General features: G+C 43.3%; 1 protein-coding gene across 1 annotated transcript in view; it reads right to left on the bottom strand.

Moving 5' to 3' along the window:
- LOC124616557 (monocarboxylate transporter 2-like) overlaps positions 1–17,293 on the bottom strand; it is a 51,471-nt gene extending 34,178 nt beyond the window's left edge. Inside the window, exons 1-3 of the mRNA XM_047144876.1 lie at positions 17,167–17,293; positions 9,910–10,053; positions 7,547–7,972 (exon numbers count right to left, since the gene is read on the bottom strand). Coding sequence (XP_047000832.1) covers positions 7,547–7,972; positions 9,910–10,053; positions 17,167–17,293 — 697 coding nt within the window. The remainder of the gene's footprint in view (positions 1–7,546; positions 7,973–9,909; positions 10,054–17,166) is intronic.
- Between the last annotated feature and the right edge of the window lie 5,556 nt (positions 17,294–22,849).

Here is a 22,849-nt window from a genome sequence, read left to right as displayed (position 1 = left end):
CAATGACTTTCAAAACTACCGAAAACACCTCATTTAATTAAAACTAAGAACAAACTGTCTCCACTGTAACAGCCCCAGCGAGTTCAGATTACTGTCACTGCCGTTGGGAGACATGCTATTCCTATTCATCAGCCACATTATAAGTCTACTTCACTTTGCTACCAACAGTCCACTAACAGAACGTCAATCATTGAAAACAAATGGAATTTCTAAACAGTTGCTCATACATAGGAAGGTACTCGAGAGATACAGACTGCCTGACAAATAGCTGAAGCGCCCAGAAGGCGAAGAGGAAACGACATGAAACTCCACGAGATGAGAGGGTATGTGATGTAATTTCAGCGCTTACAAGATCGACTCGGATTTACAAAGAACTTGGCTGTATGAGCCCTCATATCAGAATGATGTTGGCCTGAAAACGAGTATTGATTCTGTTGGGAAAGGTATATACAGCAGTTGTGTCCTCTCCTGCAGCAAGTTGGCCCACAACTGTAACCGTGCGTCAGCAAAATATAGTGGTTGTGCAGTTGACTTCAGAATACAGAGCAGAAAATATTTAATTTTGGAGAATCTCTTTGATATTGTGGAGTTTAATTAGGATCTTCTGATCCCCAGATACAAAAATTATTGTACGAATTCATCCTTGGTATTCTTGATATAGGCACTGAGACGAAGCTGACATCCGACTTGGTCCCACACATTTCCTATCAGAGACATATCTGGGGAACTCGCAGCCCACGAGAGTGCTTCACAATCACACAAACCATAGACATACGTGCTATGTGTGGATGAATGTTGTTCTGTTCAAAAAGGACATAAGGTGCCCATGACGTACCGTTGTGCCATCGCAGTCACTACTAGCAACGACTTGTGGCTCTTCAAACTACGACACCAGGGGCAACACCACTGGGTCTCTCCAAAGTCCTGGAGGAATGTGGATTGTGCCAAGTTCGTCGCCGTACTCGCTGACGATGATCATCCAGCTGAACACAATGTGACGGCATTCATCAGCAGTCCATGCTTCGTGGCCATGGCGCCACTCCAAATGCAGCTGTGTTGTGGCGTTGACATCTGGAAACACAAGGGACGATAATTCCGTATTCTGGTTACTAACAGTTCCTGTCCAATGGCACGGGATGAAACATAATGTCGCAGGAAATCCATTGCTTGTTCTAGTATGGGAGACGTAAAGAAATTACAGTATTCTTTGTGCACAACACCTCGATCCTCCATGTCGTACTACATTCAACTGCTTAGCAGCGGGTTGGGAGTTCCGACAACAAGCACCCGTCCACTGCTAACAGCAGAGTTGTCCACCTCACGCTCGACATCGAGACCATGTTCATCCCAAGTAGGGGCACTGCAACGAATAAAACCGTCTGGGACAATTTTCCAGAACGTCTCCGGCGGGCGTCGTAAATTTTCCTGGCCCATCACGGGAAGGAATTGGTACCGCACTGTAACATTTTTGAAGCAGTGTCGTGGACGCAGCCAGAGAGGACTCACCACTGGAAGAGGCAAGACAGCAACCATGTAGTCATCGACTACCACCACAGCTGTGTGTTGCAGTTACGAAAAGAATAGGTTTTTTTTGGACTGGTAGCTTACTAGAAACCCTTCAACGAAGCGTCTGCTCAACCACATAGGCGAGAAATACATAAGAAGATCGACGAGCACAAGAACCAAATGTCAGAGAACCGAGTGGCCACTCTAAGACTCTGTTATGGTTCCGCCTAGAAGGTGGCATGGTGCTTCCTACGCTAAACAACAGGGATTCCTCCATTTCAAGTGGGAAATGCGGTAGTCAGCGAGTCTTGACGGACGCCTTTGCAGCCAATTTCCAGCCAATAGACGAACTGATGGACAAAGCAGATGGAAATCTGGTTCACAGGTAATTGAAGCATTAGAACCAGCTGCTGCTAAAGAGATCCACTGTCAGATTCACTGCCTATCAGCAAGGAAGGCTGGATGGATGAATCAGCATCCTACTACACCTGCCATCGCCAACTGTTGATCAGTTGGTGGCCCTTTTTAACGCAGTAATTAGGGCTGGAAACTTTCCTGCAGTACAGATTTAAGCACTCGTGGCCATCCACAAGCCTGGGAAAAATGCCAATTGCACGACAAGCTATCAAATGATAAGTCTACGCTCGGGAGGACCAAAGATGTTTGAGCGTCTCTTCCTGCGACGTCTGCTGGACCATGTAGATGTCAAAAAACCTTTTACCTGATATCCAGCTCGAATTCCGAATTGGTCATTCTACAACTCACAAATTTCTGCTTTTGGTGGAGGATGAAATGGAGTCCACTAACCGTCACTAGTTCTCTGGAGCCCTGCTGCTCTCTGTCACCATGGCTTTCGACTCCTTGGGATGAGGGTCAACTGTATAAGACGCTAACACATGGAGTCCCAGCACTGCACGTGCCACTTCTGTGCAACTACTTGGATGGATGTACCTTCGATGTACGTGCAGCCGACAGTGTCATCACGTCATCCCATCGCCACCAGGGTACATTAGAGGTTGGTGTTTGGATTGCTCCTACATGCATATTGTGTGAAGCCGATGGAGAGCCTTGTACACCAAAAGCCTTATTGCACAGATACTACAGCAGAGACTTCTGACAGCGATAATCAACTTGGCCACTGGGAGACAAAACTGCGGCTAAATTTCTACCTAAACAAGACTCAGGCCATCAGCATAACGAAGAGGATAGTGCCAGCAGTTCTGCCATCCGTCATCGTGAAGGAAACAGCCGTGGCAGGGTCCTTTCACGACTCAGGGATCTATATCCAGTCCTCAACTCACACTCTACGCTCCCAACCCACACCGTACTCGCTATCTACAGAGTGTTACAAAAATGTACGGCCAAACTTTCAGGTAACATTCCTCACACACAAAGAAAGAAAATATGTTATGTGGACATGTGTCCGGAAACGCTTACTTTCCATGTTAGAGCTCATTTTATTACTTCTCTTCAGACCACATTAATCATGGAATGGAAACACACAGCAACAGAACGTACCAGCGTGACTTCAAACACATTGTTACAGGAAATGTTCAAAATGTCCTCCGTTAGCGAGGATACATGCATCCACCCTCCGTCGCATAGAATCCCTGATGCGATGATGCAGCGCTGGAGAATGGCGTATTGTATCACAGCCGTCCACAATACGAGCACGAAGACTCTCTACATTTGGTACCGGGGTTGGGTAGACAAGAGCTTTCAAATGCCCCCCTAAATGAAAGCCAAGAGGGTTGAGGTCAGGAGAGCGTGGAGGCCGTGGAATTGGTCCGCCTCTACCAATCCATCGGTCAGCGAATCTGTTGTTGAGAAGCGTACGAACACTTCGACTGAAATATGCAGGAGCTCCATCGTGCATGAATCACATGTTGTGTCGTACTTGCAAAGGCACATGTTCTAGCAGCACAGGTAGAATATCCCGTATGAAATCATGGTAACGTGCTCCATTGAGCGTAGGTGGAAGAACATGGGGCCCAATCAAGACATCACCAACGATGCCTGCCCAAACGTTCACAGAAAATCTGTGTTGATGACGTGATTGCACAATTGCGTCGGATTCTCGTTAGCCCACACATGTTGATCGTGAAAATTTACTATTTGATCACGTTGGAATGAAGCCTCATCCGTAAAGAGAACATTTGCACTGAAATGAGGATTGACACATTGTTGGATGAACCATTCGCAGAAGTGTACCTGTGGAGGCCAATCAGCTGCTGATAGTGCCTGCACACACTGTACATGGTACGGAAACAACTGGTTCTCCCGTAGCACTCTCCATACAGTGACGTGGTCAACGTTACCTTGTACAGCAGCAACTTCTCTGACGCTGACATTAGGGTTATCGTCAACTGCACGAAGAATTGCCTCGTCCATTGCAGGTGTCCTCGTCGTTCTAGGTTTTCCCCAGTCGCGAGTCATAGGCTGGAATGTTCCGTGGTCCCTAAGACGCCGATCAATTGCTTCGAACGTCTTCCTGTCGGGACACCTTCGTTCTGGAAATCTGTCTCGATACAAACGTACCGCGCCATGGCTATTGCTCCGTGCTCATCCATACATCAAATGGGCATCTGCCAACTCCGCATTTGTAAACATTGTACTGACTGCAAAACCACGTTCGTGATGAACACTAACCTGTTGATGCTACGTACTGATGTGCTTGATGCTAGTACTGTACAGAAATGAGTCGCATGTCAACACAAGCGCCGGCCGGGGTGGCCAAGCGGTTAAAGGCGCTACAGTCTGGAACTGCGCGGCCGCTACGGTCGCAGGTTCGAATCCTGCCTCGGGCATGGATGTGTGTGATGTCCTTAGGTTAGTTAGGTTTAAGTAGTTCTAAGTTCTAGGGGACTGATGACCTTAGAAGTTAAGTCCCATAGTGCTCAGAGCCATTTGAACCATTTTTCAACACAAGCACCGAAGTCAACATTACCTTCCTTCAATTGGGACAACTGGCCGTGAATCGAGGAAGTACAGTACATACTGACGAAACTAAAATGAGCTCTAACATGGAAATTAAGCGTTTCCGGACACATGTCCACATAACATCTTTTCTTTATTTGTGTGTGAGGAATGTTTCCTGAAAGTTTGGCCGTACCTTTTTGTAACACCCTGTATAAGTGCCTCATACAAGCTCTCGTCAGACATACAGCAGTTACTTGGGCCAATGCTGCCGACGCCCACATCCGATTACTGGAACAAATTCAGAACGGGATACAGCGACTGGCTCTTCACTTTCCTTGGGACTGTCCTTTGCGAGAACTGCACAGATTGGCTGATGTGCTGTGACTGAAGGTATGATATCTAGAAATTGTGAAGCAGTTCTGAAATATACACATCCGAAACCTGGGCAACAAAGACGAGTGCCTAGTTCACTCTGCGATGGCCACACTGCCTTCAGGACTAATGGGGTACGATAATTTAAAAAATAACAAAAATAATCGTAAATAAAATAAACAACATCGTTACTTCGGTAGCATCAATACGTTCCATTAAATTTAGTGCAACTAATGGTACCTATAGGTAAGGACCAGAACAAAACCCTGCAAGAGGGTTGCAGGTGAAATACAGTGTTACATCTACACCTTCAATCGGAAGTTGGGATTGTCCAATACCGAAGCTCGTGTCATCGTCGTCTGTCCTACGCCTCGCACTTCTCACAATCTGACAATAAGCACTGAGCTTGATCCAGCTTTCATTTCTGCAATGGCTGTCTCATGGCAGTTGCTTTCTCTCTTTCGCCGATAAGTGAATAGCAAATACTAAATAACAATCTGCAATATTTCTGGAACAATGGTTCAAATGGCTCTGAGCACTATGCGACTTCACATCTGAGGTCATCAGTCGCCTAGAACTTAGAACTAATTAAGCCTAACTAACCTAAGGACATCACACACATCCATGCCCGAGGCAGGATTCGAACCTGCGACTATAGCGGTCGCGCGGTTCCAGACTGTACTGCCTAGAATCGCTCGGGCAACCCGGACGGCTTGGAATAATCGAATACACAAATAGTTAAGTAGTAATTTCCTGGAGATGAATTTTCTAGGAGAGCTGAGTCTGTGTTTATCAGACAGACAATACACTGATTGAAACGCCGGGAAGTAAATAGAGAACTCTGGTATTCTCTGACATTTCATCCATCGCAATTAGACAGGGCTTTGCGACACCTAAACTATAATGTTGAACCTAATAACCAACACGTTTCCAGATTGTATTTCTCCACGTATTTCATGCCATATTAGCATCTATTAACATATCATACATTTTGTACTTTCTGTTCTTAGTACTCTTTTTGAGTTCTGCTTGTCAAATTTTCCACAAGTCTCTCAAGTATATTCCTCTGAATCTGATCTTTAATTATTGTGTTCAAATACGACAAAGTAGGTGCCTCTCATAGGTGATGATGATGATGATGAGGTCCCATTCTCCGAGTAGGGGACGATGCAGGAGACCCGCACCGCTGTACTAGGCAAGGTCCCAGCGGAGGTGGTTTGCCATTGCCTCCTCCAACCGTAATGGAGATGAAGATGATGAAGACGACAAAACAACACCCACTCATCTCGAGGCAGGAAAAATCCCTGACCCACCGGGTGTTGAAGCCGGGAACCCGTGGCAAGACCACGAATGGCGGACTCTAGGTAACATGTGCATAATCTTGACACAAGAAGATTATGTATTCAAGTCCTTTCAATGTCTTCACAGAAGAACTGCCCTTTATATTGGACCAGATATGTTCGCTATGCTTCAGTGTTGATGTCGGTGGTCCAAGGTAGGTGCTCCTACTCGTGGTCAGGAGTCCAGAGGGTAGCAGTTTTACTGCTCAGCAAAATCTGATATTTAGCTTAGGTCTTGAGGTCTACATAGGCAAACTTCAGAGATAGTGGTCTCTGTATTTCAAATTGAGGACGTGGGATAGCACAGTAATTTGCTAATAAACCATTATTGCACTACTCTTAAGCTAAATAATATGAACATGTGTGAGCACTCGATTCATTGTTACCATTTGAGCTCACTGATAGTGACAGTTGGGAGGTGCACATTTTTGATCATGAGTACTAAACTTGAGAATATCTAATTTATTAGTGTCAGATACTCTCAGTAGGTCCCAGTCAGAATGGGCTGTGAAAGACCCAAAGTATGTACAACTTAAAAGGTCATGTGATCCCTATGAACTCGCTCAGATCGCCCGGGTTCCCGGGTTCGATTCCCGGCGTGGTCAGGGATTTTCTCTGCCTCGTGATGACTGGGTGTTGTGTGGCGTCCTTAGGTTAGTTAGGTTTAAGTAGTTCTATGTTCTAGGGGACTGATGACCATAGATGTTAAGTCCCATAGTGCTCAGAGCCATTTGAACCATTTTGAACTCGCTCAGATCAATTGTGAAAGTATGTCATATGATGTCTATCTTGTAAGTACCTGCTACAAATACAGGCAGTGTTTACGTCTGAAGACTAAAATGTGTTACCTTTTTTTCATGGACTGGTAACAAGTGAAACAGCAATAGTAACAGATCATGACAATTCACAGATTCAGAACTTATTATGTATTTCACATGACACAAGCACACACAAATCTTGCATTTCAATCTTGCAAAACAGAGGTGATCGGATGATACAGCGTCAATTGCTGCTCTGACTAGGTGCCATTGACTGCAGTTACCTACATGCTAATACTACTGATGCACACACTAGTCTAAGAAGGCAGCAATCCCAAATCCCTCAGTCAAATGTGGCAACTGAACAGGCAGCGAAGTGCCTACATTGTGTATTCTTCCTAACTATTTCATTTGCTAAAGTGGCAAAAATCCTATCTACCTCTGGTTCAACTGTTCATCATTATATTTCAAAGATTAATACTTGTGCGTATATCATCCCTGTAGGGGCGGGTGCGGTCTGGAGGAAAGGGATACGCATATATGACACTTAAGCACAGAAAGCAAGACTCTATTGATAACCAGGTCACAGCTGTATAACATAGCATCATAACTTTCTCTGGTGGATGTACTGTTAGTAGAATCACCACTTACCAAGGTGGCTGGGTGCAGCACCATTTGTGTTGCTTAGTTCACAGGTAGCTAGCGATGGGTCAGAGGCGCCCTGCTTCGATCGCTTTTCCTGAGGTCTTCCAACTTCAGCTGGGGAGCGGAGAGCGCCACCCTCGGCTTCACCCTTGAGCGGCTTCAGCTCGCTGGCGACTGGTCGGCGCGCGGCGTGCCACTCGAGCGGATGGAAGAGCAGGCTGCCCACCAGCCCGTGCGCTGACACGCCACTCATGATCAGCATGGCGCCGCCGAAGCCGTAGGTCTCCAGCAGCAACCAGACCAGGTACGGCATCACCATCAGGCTCACGTTGCCGCCCGCTGTGGACATGCCGACGGCGCTGCCCCGTTTCTTGAGAAAGTAGTTCTTGACGGCCAGGAAACCGGACGGTTCGACGAGGCCGCTACCGAGACCTGTGCATCGTACAGGCGAATCAGATGCGCTAAAATGTGGCTTATTGTTCGCCTACAAAAGAAACTTTGCTTAATGAAAATGTTTCGAGAAGGAATGGGCATGTGTTGGGCGTTGGTAGTAAGGATCATTATTATAAGGCAAGCAGGGGGGATGGGAAGGGTGGGGGCAGGTTGATGTGCTTCCATTGCAAACTTCTCTAGCCACTGGACAGAGAATGTGTTGAATATGAATTCGTGTTCAGAGACTCACGATTTCCATGCCGTAGGAACAATGTTTAATGCTAAAAATTAGTATTTCATACAGTGAGCCAACTGTTTCCATGTCAACTGTTCCCATGCCAAAAGCCCAGCTGGATAATCTTCACTAGGTGCTCTTACCTCAGTCAGCGAAAGTCTGTACTGAATATTTGGAAGACGAAAAGAGACATAAATGAAAAGGAGGTAGGAATGTAATGTACACAAGTACGTGAAACGCTGCATGAAGCGCTCCAGATGAAAACACTTACTGCAAAACAAGTGCCATGCTCGTTGGCTACATAATAAAAGGCTCCAAGGAGGAGAAGACAAAGTTTTGTGTTTTTAATAGGTGGAGCATAATACGATGGATCTGTGTTGGCGGTGCACAACAGTAGAAAAAATAACTGTATCCTCTATCAGTCGGAAAGCGAAGGGAATTAGGCACTAAAAAACATGAATATCGTCGTGTTTGCGGAAAAATCGTGACTGTGTTTTGCGATTTACATGGTCTCATCCTGAGCGAAAAAGAGAAAAACAGTGATTTTCTCTCATTAAGCAGCGTTACTGATGCATCTGGACACGGTTCAGTGCGTAAGGAGTATTCTTGCATGGAGAAACGTCGCCTTCTCAGAAATGTATTCTGACCTAAAAGGTGCTGGAAATCAGCATCCAAATATTGCTTCATTCACCCTGTTTCACACATATAGCGTGATAGGATGCTTTGGTATCTTTTTAGCCTAAACAAAAGGCACGGTGAGAAGAAACTTTCGTCGAATAAAATATTTATCGGTCCTCTAAACGAGTATTATGCGTAACTGAAACAAATTTCTTTTTTGAATGAATAAAACATGGGACTACTATTGGACTGCATCTATTAGATTCTATTTCAAATTTATGTCTTTTGTCCCTAAGTGGTGGCAAGGACAGTATGTAATCAACTCGGCTTCAGGATATAATGAAAGAAACAAATTTCTTGGTGAACACATAATAAACAATTCACAGTTATGAGGTGAAAAAGAAAACAGTAGTCACTTCAGGGGCATTGATAAAGTCTCTCAACTGCAGTACCAGCTTGGCATCATTGGTCAGTCCTAACGATGTCCAAACAGAGTCCCCCTCAGTCGATGTGCATGCTGGCTCGTGGCAGATTAGCAGAGCGCTGGCTACTGACGGGATTCCAGTACTCAAACCAATGGGGAAACGCAAGACCGAGAAACTGGGTTAGCCAAGCAACAGTTTTTCCTATTCGACGTCATGTTGGCCACAGGCTGGCTGGTGCCACACTGGTAGAGCGCTGGTAGCCGACGGGAGATCAGTGATCAAGCCAGCATCAATTGCAGCGACAATGAGCTGCAGACGGGCTTGGACACAAGGGGAGGCCTGTCCAGTGTCTTTCTCAGAGCTAAGTTGGAAGCAGCGTGAATGTTTATAATCTGTAGTTATATCACTAACATGAACTGATTGTGCAGATCCACGCTGCATACATTTGAAGAGACACACAAACGAAATGAGATGCAAGAGATAGTAAAAGTGGAGAAAGAATGTTAGGGAGTTTGGAGAAAAGCTCAGGGACAGTCCCAGAGAGTCTGGAATCGCAAAGGGGATACAGGGAGAGAGAGAAATTGGCGAGGGAGAGGGAAAGAAAAGGCGCAAGAAAAAACTTCATAAAGTATACTCACAAACTGAAACAATTAACTCACCTATTAACATGCTGTAAGTAATGATTATGTGGGTGAATGAGTTGGCGAAACTCGTGAGGAACATGCCTCCCGCAGTAAACAGACTGCCGACGATAGAGACTTGACGAATGGAGAACTTCTTCAGCAACGGCCCGGTGAGGAGACCTGTGAAAACAGTAGAAATAGTAATCAAGTTAAGCAACATACGCTGTCACACAGAAATGGCGTTTAGCTTTAAGATATTAATAACACGTAAATACAGTAATGCAGTTTTCTTCCTGAGGCAAATTACTGTCGTATCTACAGCCATATCACAGGATTTGCTGCTCAAAACTGTGGACAACTTTCACAGACGATTGACTTTATGCATTGAAGCAAATGGGGATAATTTTGAACAATTTCTTCATGGCTAATTTCATTAATTAAGCACCCTAAACTGTGAGAGGCAAGGGGACTCACACTAATGAAGTACCTCAACATCTAAGAGGCAATGGGACTCACACTAATGAAGCACCCCATCGGAACATCATTCTACTACGTCCATGTCGTTGTTCTTGGGTAACGCAAAAAGTAGGATACAGAACATTTCGTACAAAAAAATAGCTTAATTTGGCGTGAAGAGAGAATTAGTGCACATTTTTTATAGTTTTGATGCGTCTTTCTCCGATAATTCTAAATAAATCAGAGTTCTTCCCCAATTTTACTTTTTTCTCGATTTCAGCGCCATCTGTCAATGGTTCAAAAATATTTCAGACAAAACTTCATCACTTTTTTATGGAGAATCCGAATCTGCAATAAAAAATTGGTGTTAGTATTTCAAAGTTTCCCCCCGCCCCACCCAAGAGGGCGTGGGCTGCAGGTCATGTATAGTATTATTTGAGGTCCCCCTTTGAGCTTACGAACTTGTTTTACCCACTATTTTTACCCGATGTACAGTTTTTGAGATAATCCCATCCGAAACTTCAGATGGACCACCCTGTATACATACCATTGACCACAGCGAGACTGAATGCCACCCCGGCCTGGTGACATTGTGGGCACGTATATAGTATACAAGCGGAGCCGAGTCGAATGAGGAATCATTCTAGCGACGAAGTAGGCTGCAACTGAGGAAATACACTGTCATATGCGACTCTGGTAAACGAGAGATTGTTAAGGGTCCGCACATAGAACGAGTATCTGGGAAACGGCGATGGTCGTCACTGCCCGCGTGCTACTGTCGTATCTGTGGAAAGTGTTTGAAGGCAGCTCTGACCACACAGGACAATGCAGATGCAGGCACAAGTATTTCGAACACGCCGTTCAACGCACTTGTTGAATGTGCGGCTCTGCAGTAATCGACCCCTGCGTATTCTCATGTTGACCTAATGACATCATCAGTTACAATTGTGGCTGGCAGTGAGCCACCGTCGTTGAACCGCAGATCAATGGAAACTGGTCGCCTGATTGGATGAATCAGATACGCCGTCATTCAAGCTCCTCGAAATACGCATCGCTCCACGGATAACGGCGGATCAACAGTATTAGACTCTGAGCGACATTCGCCTGGGTTTCCATTTGACATGTAGTAGTATAGTAATTGAAGACACCACGGCCGACGTGGTTATTATTCGGCACTACTTGCACACCTGCGCGCTTGATGGCTTCCCCGACGGTGATGGTGTCACCCAGCGGGACAATTGCGTCTCAAGGACAGAGCAGTGCAGCGCGAGGTAGCCGCGCGGTCTTGGGCGTCCTGTCACGGTTCGCGCTGCTCCCCCCGTAAGAGGTTCGAGCCCTTCCTTGGGTATGGGTGTATGTGTTGTCCTTAGCGTAAGTTAGTTTAAGTTAGATTAAGTGTAATTTAGGAACCGATGACCTCAGCAGTTCGGTCCCATAAGATCTTACCACAAATTTCCAATTTTTTTTTCAGTGCAGTGCTACAGTGGTTTCAAGAGGATGGTATTGAACTCACGTTGATGTCTTGGCCACCAAATGCTCTTGACGTGAACCCGGCACATAGCCTGGACGCTATCGGGCGCCTGTTGCGCACCTGTAAAGCACCGGCTTTAATTTACGGGAGTTATGTGGCTTTTGCGTAGACATCTAAGTAAACCTACGAATGCCTAATCGAATCGACGCAACGAAGAGTCGCTGCCATATTGCGTTTCAAAGATGAATGTTTCGGCGTAACAGTGTAGTTCGCAAAGCGCTCCTGACGACAGTTGGCACTTTTGGTTTCCCCTCTCATACACAGCTTTTCTGAGATGCTGGCCATCACATTTTCTGCAGTGCACTGGCATGCCACAGTGTTGCACTAAATGCTCCACGACCTGACGCCTACTCACTGTGGACTGCTCGGACTACAGTTTAGAGGCAGTAGCACAGACGTTTCATATATATATTCCTTCTTATGGTTCTGCGGTGTGCCAAGTGTAGCCACCACCAATATAAATCAGTGGCAGAAAACGCAGAAAACGTAATCTGGGATGCGCAACTCGACATTTCAATCCTGTGCTACTGTATACCAAACCAGTTCCTTGACAACTATGTCACTTTCAGTAAAATAAGGCGTAAGAGAAAGGGCAGAAAATGTAGAAATAAAGAACGTACCAGATTTATAATTTGTTGTCCTCTTTATTTAGGTCATCAGTATTCTGACTAACTAATCACAACTTCCTTTCTTGTTCTTACTGCATCACAACAGAGTCGCACAACGTCCTCATTTATTTGTTGGATATATTTCAATCTCTCTTCCTCTCTCGCCGATTCTGCAGAGAACCTCTCCATTCTTATTTTATCAGTCACATAACTTTCAACATATTTCCATAACACCGCATGTCAAACCTGCGATTCACTTCTTTTTCTTTTTCTCACAGTCCATGATCCGCTTACATTCAATTCTGTGCTGCACACGAACATTCTGAGTAATCTCTTCCTCATATTAAGCTATATTTTTTAAACAAATAGACTTCTTGCAGTGGAGAGTGCTCTCTTTGTCTCACTTTGCTTGCAATGTAAGAATTCCTTCACTTCCACTACGTTGCCTCCGATTTTGATGTTAAGTTTATGGTTAAGCTCTTATTGCTACTCCTCATTACTTTCGTCTTCCTTTGGTTTACTCTCAGACCAAATTCAGTTTTCAGCAGACTCTTCATTCCATTAAACAGATCCAGTGAAGCTTCCTCATTTAAACTGAATTTTCATTCCAGTCCTAAAACTTTCTCTTGTTTTCGCGGCTGTTTCTTCGATGTACAGCTGTATAAGAGTAGACTAGGAAGACTGCATCTTTTCTTAATGCTATTTTTAATCAGAGCAGTTCTCCCTTGGTCTTCAATTCTAGTACTCGCCTCTTCATGCTTGTAAGTATTGTATACTTCCTGCCTTTCCCTTTTCCTTTGTTATGAGAATTTTGAATATTTTGCACTATTTTACGTTGTCTGTCATTTCTTAAAGTCAAAAGTTCTTATGCTGATGTCTCGTTATTTTATTAGTTTTGACTTCATAAACACACATAAACGCAAACAGGCGACGTCAGAACTGCTTCCCTGATGTCTTAACCTTTACTAAATCCAAACTCATATTCATTTAATAGGCACTCAATTATAAATTCCATTCTTCTACAGATATTACTCTTGTCAGAAAAATGGATGCATAAAGTGTCAAAGTAATTTTGCGATAGTATGGAAATTTATCTGTCGTCGAAATTTTCATGGTTGTGGGGACGCTATTCTTCCAAAAGTACGATGGCGTGTCTCCACTGAGCCCACATTCTAACTTCAATAACCGTATGGTTGTCATTTTCCCAACGATTTTAAAAATTCCGGACTACTGCCTTATACTTTTAGCTAGCTTGATCTCAAGTCTTCATATTCTCATTCACTCTCCGACCTCAACACTGGATCCCCTTTGTCTTCCAAATATACACTCAGTTCACATTCTACCACGTCGTCAGACAGTTCCTCTCTCTCACAGAGGCCCCCCCAATGAACTCTTCCCGCCTACCCGCTCTCTCTTCAGCGTTCGATTGTGGAATCCCTTCTGCACACTTATGTTGATAGCTATGACTTCAGTTTCACCGAAAGTTGTTGACTTCCCCATATGCTAAATCTGTCGTTCCTGCTACCATTTCGTTTTCGATTTTTGTCCTTTACCCTTAAAAATATTTTGCGTAAGTTTCTTTGCATTTCTTCTTGATGTCATTCTTATGCTAATGTCTCGTTATTTCATTAGTTTTGACTCCATACACACACATATCTTTCTTTTCCTGAAAACTTCCATATTCCCTGCGTTCATCAACCAACTGAATTATTTGTTCCGTTATCCGAAGTTTCTTCGCAGCTACCTTCCTCACAAGGATATGAGGATCAGTGACGCATACAACAACATCAGAGACGCTGCACACAGAAGATATAAACGGTACCAGACCTCTAAGAAATACCTCACCTAAAAGCGACTAGGCAACCGTGTTAGTGAGCCTGTGAAAACTGCAAGACTCAGGTACGCCCACTCGTTAACTGAGGGCTTTCACAGCCTTCCGTCTTGTGGAAAAATCGACGAGGTCTAGGGATAGGCAAACCTCAATAATCTGCAGCTGAACCTCCAGTTCCTGTTGAGGATCGCAATGAGTATTTCGCCACGCTTACTTCCTTTGAAGTATCACTGGTTGGTACAAACGAAAAAAATTTCTGCAGCCGGTAAGTTTAACACAGTCAGGTAGCTGCAGGTCACGCCAATATTACAGTAGTTAAAAATGATCATTTTCCCCCTCGTCACTACTGCCTATAATTATGGATATTTCTAACCATTCTCTGACCTCCAATCTCTTCCCAACAACATGGAAAAAGGGGCTCATAAAACCTTTACCCAAATAGGAATCTGACAGAAAACCTTGCATTCTAGAAGCATTATCTAAGGCTTTAGAATACATAGTTCACGATCAGATTATCAGTGAAGTAGCCTTCTGGATGAATACCAGTCTGGTTTCTGGATAAATAGCACCACGACGATTGCTCTTATAAAATTGACAGACGAACTGAAACAAGCTATGAACAAACAAGAGGCCGTTATTATGTGCCATTTGAATTTCAACAAAGCTTCCCACTGTGTCGACTTTGTTATTCAGCTTACTAAACTCAAAAGTCAAAACTTTTCTTCAAGTGCAGTACGATGGATTCACTCATCCATTACATATCCTCAACAGTGTTCAATGTTCGATCCATCACTTTTCTTATTATTTGTTTATGATGTGTCGACTATTATCTCCCTTTGTAAATATCATTTATAGACTGATTACCTTCAGTTATAACTTAGCGCAAGAAATCTTCGCGCAGCCATCCACAACGTAAATGCTGACTTACTTGCTTTATCAGAATGGGAGCAGAACGTAGGTCTGAAACTTACCTCTTCTAAAACGCAAGCGATTTTAGTCTCTCACAAAAGCCTTATGACTCCTCAGTTCAGAGACTCTCTTCCACCCTTAATTCTAAACAGCACAGAAATAATCATTTCTTCTTCTGCTAAGAATTTGGGGATAATTCTGGACTCTCATTTTGGCTGGACTGAACATACAACTGCAGTCTGTAAGAAGGTGTCACCATCATTTCATTGACAAAAGAAATATAAAAAGCATTTCCTCTCGAGCTTAAAAAGAAGATTGTTGAGTCACTAATACTCCCCATCCTTGACTACTTTAATCTCATTTTCCAAAGACTTTTGTATGAGAACGTCGACTGGAACTGGCAATGAATGCTCGTGTATGATACATTTGTGATGTACTCTACTTCGACCATATCGCTCCTGGCTATTAATAACTATCAGGACTACCTGCCGAAAGCTAGCGATTATAAGCATTTGCCGTATCGTCTTCTCAATCTTTACATTCCTTTCCATTTATCTTCAACCCTCACACTACTGTCTGAACAGTACAGGAGAAATACACGTTCTCCACAAAGTTAAATCCTCTCTGTACCACTACACAACACTGTCATATTCAGTAAAGTATTTTGTGTATGAGGAGCCCGACTTTGGAACAATCTTCCTCAAAATATTACGGAAATTAAAGTCGTTCGAAACTTCAAAAGACAGCTAATGGCCCACTTCCTATCACAATAGCTGTCTTCTCTGTAGCTCACTCTCTTCTACCCTCCCTCCCCCACAGCCATTCCCCCCCCCCCTTCTCAACAGACTTCTCCGTCTAAATTCTCTTTTTTACTAGTAGCTATTGTCACTTTCATTTCAGTCTTACCATCTTTTATTAACCCTACTAGTTTTTCTAATACCAAACAAGGCTTCAGAAGTGCTGAACTAATCAGTATCATTCCTAATTCTTCTACTGTTTTAGTATTATTATTAATGTTACTGCTATTATTATTATTATTATTATCACCAGTTATTACTTCATTAATAATACAAGTTATTATTATTGCGTTTGCTACATAATAACCAAGCAATATCATTCTTAATTCCTACCTTGACTGATCATCACTATTAGTGTTATTATTATTAGTATTGTGATTGTAATGTAATGTTTTTTGTATGTGTTGTTCCTGGTCGGATGTAAGAGAGAGGACCTTAGGGCCCTAACCTGGTTAGGCTAGATAACCAATAAATAAATAAATTTCTATGACTCATCTTTTCAACTGAACTGCAAAATTTACAGTCACAGAGAACTTGGAATGCGCAGATTCCCCAATACCTCAACATCTCCGTTATTCACACATTGGGCTCCTCACGATTCTCTTACATTTCAACATTCTCTTCATCATTAGTAAATTTTGATATGAGTCTACATATATTTCTGGATACTTTTTACAATCCCATGTTTTCCTCTACTGTAGCATTCTAATCCCCCATGGATGTTACATTTCCATCTTCTTGTACGTACTCAGTAATCTGTTCAGATACTCTTATATGTTATCTCTCTCTCTCTCTCCCTCTCTCTCTCTCTCTCGCACACACACATACACACACACACACACACACACACAAACACACACTTCATGTTTCGCTTGTGATGTGGGCATTTATACCTGCATTACTCTTGTTGACGTTCGTTTACTGTCAATTCTGATGTGAAGAATCCTGTCAGTGCGCCCTTTACAGTAGCTCACTTTCTGCCATTTTCTGCCGCCGTCGATATTACCATCAAATTTTTTTGAGCGAATATCTTTATTTTATTTTCATTCCTCTAGGTAGTGACCCTTGAGTAGATTGACTACCTGGTCCGTGCGTCTACCCTAACTGTCGCTTAATCACTTAGGTATAACTGTATGGTTACATCGATTTTGCTGTACTCACCGGAGAACTGCATCACTGCCTGCATCGAATTCATGATGACGGCTGCGCTTGTTGTCTCCAGACCCAAGGACAGCAACTTGTCGCCAAACAGCATGCTGAATATCGTGTTGAGGCACTGGTTGGTCATCTGTCGTAAAAACAAGAAATGCCAGTTGAGGGTAACTACTGAGATTTCATTACCCACTACGCATAGCGGGACAAAAAGGCGTGAAACACGAAAAAGCAATAACAATTAAATCACAAAACTTTTTACGGGATGTGACAAATTGGAGTAGGATTAACAGATTCACGTTCCAGTTTGACATAATTTCTAACTAAAAAGAAAAGCAGGTTAATTGCAGAGCTCTTGTATCCGAAGTGTGATCGTTGAAGGACTACACAATATCTAGCAGGTGGCGCTGTAGGTATCATTGCAAGACTTGGTCAATAACTTTCGATATCAGAAGCTGAAAACGATACAAAATATTACTTCCTCTCATAGTTTCACGTGATATCCATGATGATGAAATTAAAGAATTAAAACAGTATTCCTGTGTGTAATGACAGTTGTTAATCTGTACGCACGTTTCATAGTAATGGGAAGCATAGAAATGATAATGTTGTATTGCACACAGCGCGATATTCTATTGAATACAGATGCAGTGTACATGCGTAGCCTTGTGCAATACAAGAGTATGTATTGTCAATAAAAAAATCTTTTTCAGTTACAAACACAATATACACTAGGATTTTTGAGGGTGTCCGCCTTGAACAAAACAGTTGTATCTTTTCTTCTATTTCCGAGACATGTTTCGCTGAAATTTCAGCATCATCGGTGGGCTTTTATTTTCTTTCTTGTTACCATGTGCTGTGGGTTTTCTAATTTTTATTGCACTTATTTTCTTTCGGAGTTTGTCATTTTTTCTGGTTTCCCCATTGTGTTCACTGTGAAAAAATGTAATGTGTAACTTTCACTGTAACTGTTTGCGAAACTGCGTTACTGAGTCCGACAACTGAAGAGTAAGCGAAATATCAGTGTTCAGAGATTCCCTAAGTAAGGTTGCTCACTACTTTCTTTAACTGTGTAGTCGACGTTAATGTTCAGAAATGTTCAAATATGTGTGAATTCCTAAGGGACCAAACTGCTTAGGTCATCGGTCCCTAGACCTACACACTACTTAAACTAACTTAAACTAAACTATGCTAAGAACAACACACACACCCATGCCCGCGGGATGACTCGAACCTCCGGCGGCAGGGTGTTAGTGTCCACTATAGCGTTAGAAGTGTCACTTTCCATAACGATCCATGATACCAACAATTATCATGATCGCTCTTGCAGTAGTGAACCATGTCTGCCCAATATATTTCTCTGGTTTATTAACGCTTTTCTCCAAACCTTATCTAGAGCAATTTCTTTCATTCGTGCATTTTACTGATGCGACCAAAGTTTAAAATACAGAAAGTTCACCAGACGTGAGAGCTGCACACAGGCAGGTTGCTTTTATTCACACCGACTTTTATCCCAGAAAGCAAAAACAGAAATAACTGCATTTGGAATCAAGCATTTCAGTCTGCACTACAATACTCCTGTTTGACTGATCTTCTGGGGGACCAAATCTAAAAAAACACGTGATAAAACTTCAGTCTCCACAACAATGTTCCTGTTCAACCAGATATGAGGAGCATATTATAAGCTCGTAGGACAAATATTTAAGGAGACCCCGAGCTAATACCATGCAACAACGCCTCTAGCATTGATGATGGACTGAACCCGTCAACGAAGAGAGTAGGAGCTTTCTTCATGTATGCAATATGCAGCTGAAGCCTCCCAACGGTGTTTTCCGCCTGTGCTATTTGCTACGTTTCACCCGCAATTCCAAATAATCCCAGTGACTTTCTAAGGGATGACGATTGTCTAACTTACCGGGTAGTGTAGAAGCGACAGTATATTTGAGGCGCCACCAAACCAGGAACGTATACGCGCAGGCCAGCAAGCACGGCTGTTGCCATCGTGTTAGACGGAAAGCTCCAAAGCATACTCATCATGATCGTGTTCCAGATCACCGAGAAAGCAGAAGTAAACATTCTGACACGTGTTCACGGTAACTTGCATGAGTGTGCCCACGTCGTGCTAAGAAACACCCTCCCCCCCCCCCCCCCCCCCCCCGAAACACGACAATACCACCCCCATTGTGGGGCTTAATACCCGCTGAGAGGATACATTAAATTTTACGACGGGTAAAAGCAAGAGCTTTCGATGGTGATTCGTTCAAGGAACTAAATCACTTCTTAAAAATTCTATCCTGTTATGATTCTATCAATATTTCTCTTGGAGTTCTGCGGTTTATTTTGCTTAAAAATAAACATGAACAGTTACAACAGCAAGAAACTTCTTTCTGTTTTAGACCTTCTTCGGACCTACCACCATGACAGTAGACAGTGGTGGTGAATAGAGCAGGCGTTACGATTACACGCAGTTAAGGTTTGTGGAGTTGTTTACCATCACCCATCACCGTCCACCCTCATGGTCGTAGGTCTGAAGAAAACCTAAAACAGAGCGAAACCCGTAACTTCACAAAAAAAGAAGATTTTTGCGGTTGTCACTGTTCATGTTCAGTTTTACTGTTGGGTTCTGATAACGGTGACACTAATAATGGCTTCTTTTTTCAAGTACTACCATTTACGCCTGATACAATGTGGTGGAGGATACAGCTTATGAAACGAGTCCACGAACATCATCTTCCTTACTTTTTTTTTTTTTGTTTTTGATCATCAGTCTTCTGACTGGTTTGATGCAGCCCGCCACGAATTCCTCTCCTGTGCTAACCTCTTCATCTCAGAGTAGCATTAGCAACTTACATCCTCAATTACTTACTGGATGTATTCCAAGCTCTATCTTCCTCAACAGTTATTGCCCACTACGATTCCCTCTAGTACCATGAAAGTCATTCCCTCATGTCTTAACAGATGTCCTAACATCCTGTCCCTTCTCCTTATCACTGTTTTCCACATATTCCTTTCCTCTCCGATTCTGCACAGAAACTCCTCATTCCTTAGCTTATCAGTCCACCTAATTTTCAACATTAGTCTGCAGCACCACATCTCAAATGCTTCGATTGTCCTCTATTCCGGTATTCCCACAATCCATGTTTCACTACCATACAATGCTGTAGTCCACATGTACATTCTCAAAAATTTCTTCCTCAGATTAAGGCCGATATTTGATATTAGTAGACTTCTATTGGCCAGGAATGCCTTTTTTGCCATAGCTAGTCTGCTTTTGATGTCCTCCTTGCTCCGTCCGTCATTGGTTATTTTACTGCCTAGGTAGCAGTATTCCTTTACCTCATCTACTTCGTGACCATCAATCCTGATGTTAAGTTCCTCGGTGTTTTCGTTTCTGCTACTTCTCATTACCTTCGTCTTTCTTCGATTTACTCTCAGTCCATACTCTGTACTCATTAGATTGTTCATTCCGTTCAGCAGATTGTGTAATTCTTCTTCACTTTCACTCAGGATAAAAATGTCATCAGCAAATCCTAACATTGTCACCTTGAATTTTAATTGGCCGGCCGGAGAGGCCGAGCTGTTTTAGGCGCTTCTGTCTCGAACCGCACGACCGCTACGGTCGCAGGTTCGAATGCTGCTTCGGGCATGGATGTGTGTGATGTCCTTAGGTTAATTAGGTTTAAGTAGTTCTAAGTTCTAGGGGACTGATGACCTCAGAACTTAAGTCCCATAGTGCTCAGAGCCATTTGAACCATTTGAACCAGTTCCCCTTGACTATTAGATTTTCATCCCCCTTTACATATTGTATTACCCTTTCAATATCGTCATACACTTGTTCTATCTCTTCATCTTCAGCTTGCGACGTAGGCATGTATACCTGAACTATCATTGTCGGTGTTGGTTTCTTTATCGATTCTAATAAGAACAACCCTGTCGTTGAACTGTTCACAGTATCATACTCTCTGTCCTACCTTCCTATTCATAACGAATTCTTCTCCCGTTATACCATATTCTCGTGCTGTTGATATTACCCCATACTCATCTGGCCAGAAATGCTTGTCTTCTTTGCAGTTCACTTCACTGACCCCTATTATATCTAGACTGAGCCTTTGCATTTCCCTTCTCAGATTTTCTAGTTTCCTTACCACGTTCAAGCTTCTGACACTCCGCGCCCCGACTTATAGAACGTTATCCTTTCGTTGATTATACACTCTTTTTCTCATGGTAGCCTCCCCCTTGGCAGTCCACTACCGGAGATCCGAATGGTGGACTATTCCGGAATCTTTTGCCAATGGAGAGATCACCATGACAATTCTTCAGTTACAGGCCACATGGGTTCTGGATACACATTACGTGTTTTCAATGCAGTGGTTTCCATTGCCTTCTGCATCCTCATGCCGTTGATCATTGCTGATTCTTCCGCCTTTATGGGCAATTTCCAACCCCTAGGACAAGAGAGTGCTCTGAACCTCTATCCGCTCCTCCGCCCTCTTTGACAAGGCCGTTGGCAGAATGAGGCTGACTTCTTATGCCGGAAGTCTTCGGCCGCCAGTGCTGATTATTAATTAAAATTTAAGCGGCGGCGGGATTCGAACCCGGGGCCGAAGACGATTATGAATCAAAAACGCTACGCCTAGCCCCAGCCATTATACATGGTGTCACGCATCTGCAACAGAAACATTGATACATGTACATCACATATTGTTAAAAAGCTCCTGAAAAAAGTCTTCTCCGAGTTGTAAACAGTTACTACAATAGACTATAAATTGATCTATTCACTCTGCAACAATAAATGAACTAAGTGACAGCACACCACAACAGTGACTATGTAAATTTTATTAGAATGGTGCAGGGCCTACATATTATTATTATTGGTAGCAGTCATTAGACACAAATCGTTGTTAGCCTGAAGTGTTCCACTTACTGCCAGATCAGAAGTAAGCAGGCCAGCAGTCACATGAACAAGCATTAAGTACAGTACAGGCATTTTAATATGGCTGAACTTAAATGGGGGTGCAGGGCGTGGCTGAAGCAACTATATCTAGCGAGACGAGTGGTGCAGAGGCAGCACGTCTTGCAGCAAGCGGCTACCCTCGATGTGGACAACCAGCTTTCTTTTCTGAGAAAGAACTGTAGGTAGCACTCTCGATGCTCCGGAAATTATTTCATCATCTTATAATAAAAGACTATCACAAACAAGCAGTACCAATTGTGTCACTGACTCATTAGTTTGTGGTTTAACAAAACACCTACAAAAATTACATTCAGTTCATATTTCGTCATTCAAAAAATAAAAATGTACAAAGAAAACTGATTTTTATCTTCTGAAGTTTAGTTAGAGCTATGATTGGGAGGGACGGGGCAGCGTGGCGTTGGTGCAGGGATGTGCAAGGGGTGCGCAGTAGACTGCTGCGCAGCTAGCAAGCCAATCAGCGCTCTTTCTGTCTCCGCGTACCTTACTGTGTAAACTTCTGCCATATTTGAGCATTCTGTCGGGCTCTACGTATGCGAAACGACGATTGACTGATCTCTGTGGAATTATGTATGTTCTGTAAGTTTTCTCATATGGCTGAAACACCTAGAAGACACCAGGTATTTTTCAAATAGGCAGAGAACTAACGTCTCAGACGGCTACCGTTTATTGTTACTCTGTTGCTAATGCATAGGGATGGGGTAGAGGACTACAGCGTTA

Source organism: Schistocerca americana, chromosome 5, assembly GCF_021461395.2.
Source record: "Schistocerca americana isolate TAMUIC-IGC-003095 chromosome 5, iqSchAmer2.1, whole genome shotgun sequence".
Taxonomy (NCBI): domain Eukaryota; kingdom Metazoa; phylum Arthropoda; class Insecta; order Orthoptera; family Acrididae; genus Schistocerca; species Schistocerca americana.
Note: the sequence above shows the minus strand (reverse complement) of the source record. Positions and strands in the feature narration are given on the sequence as shown.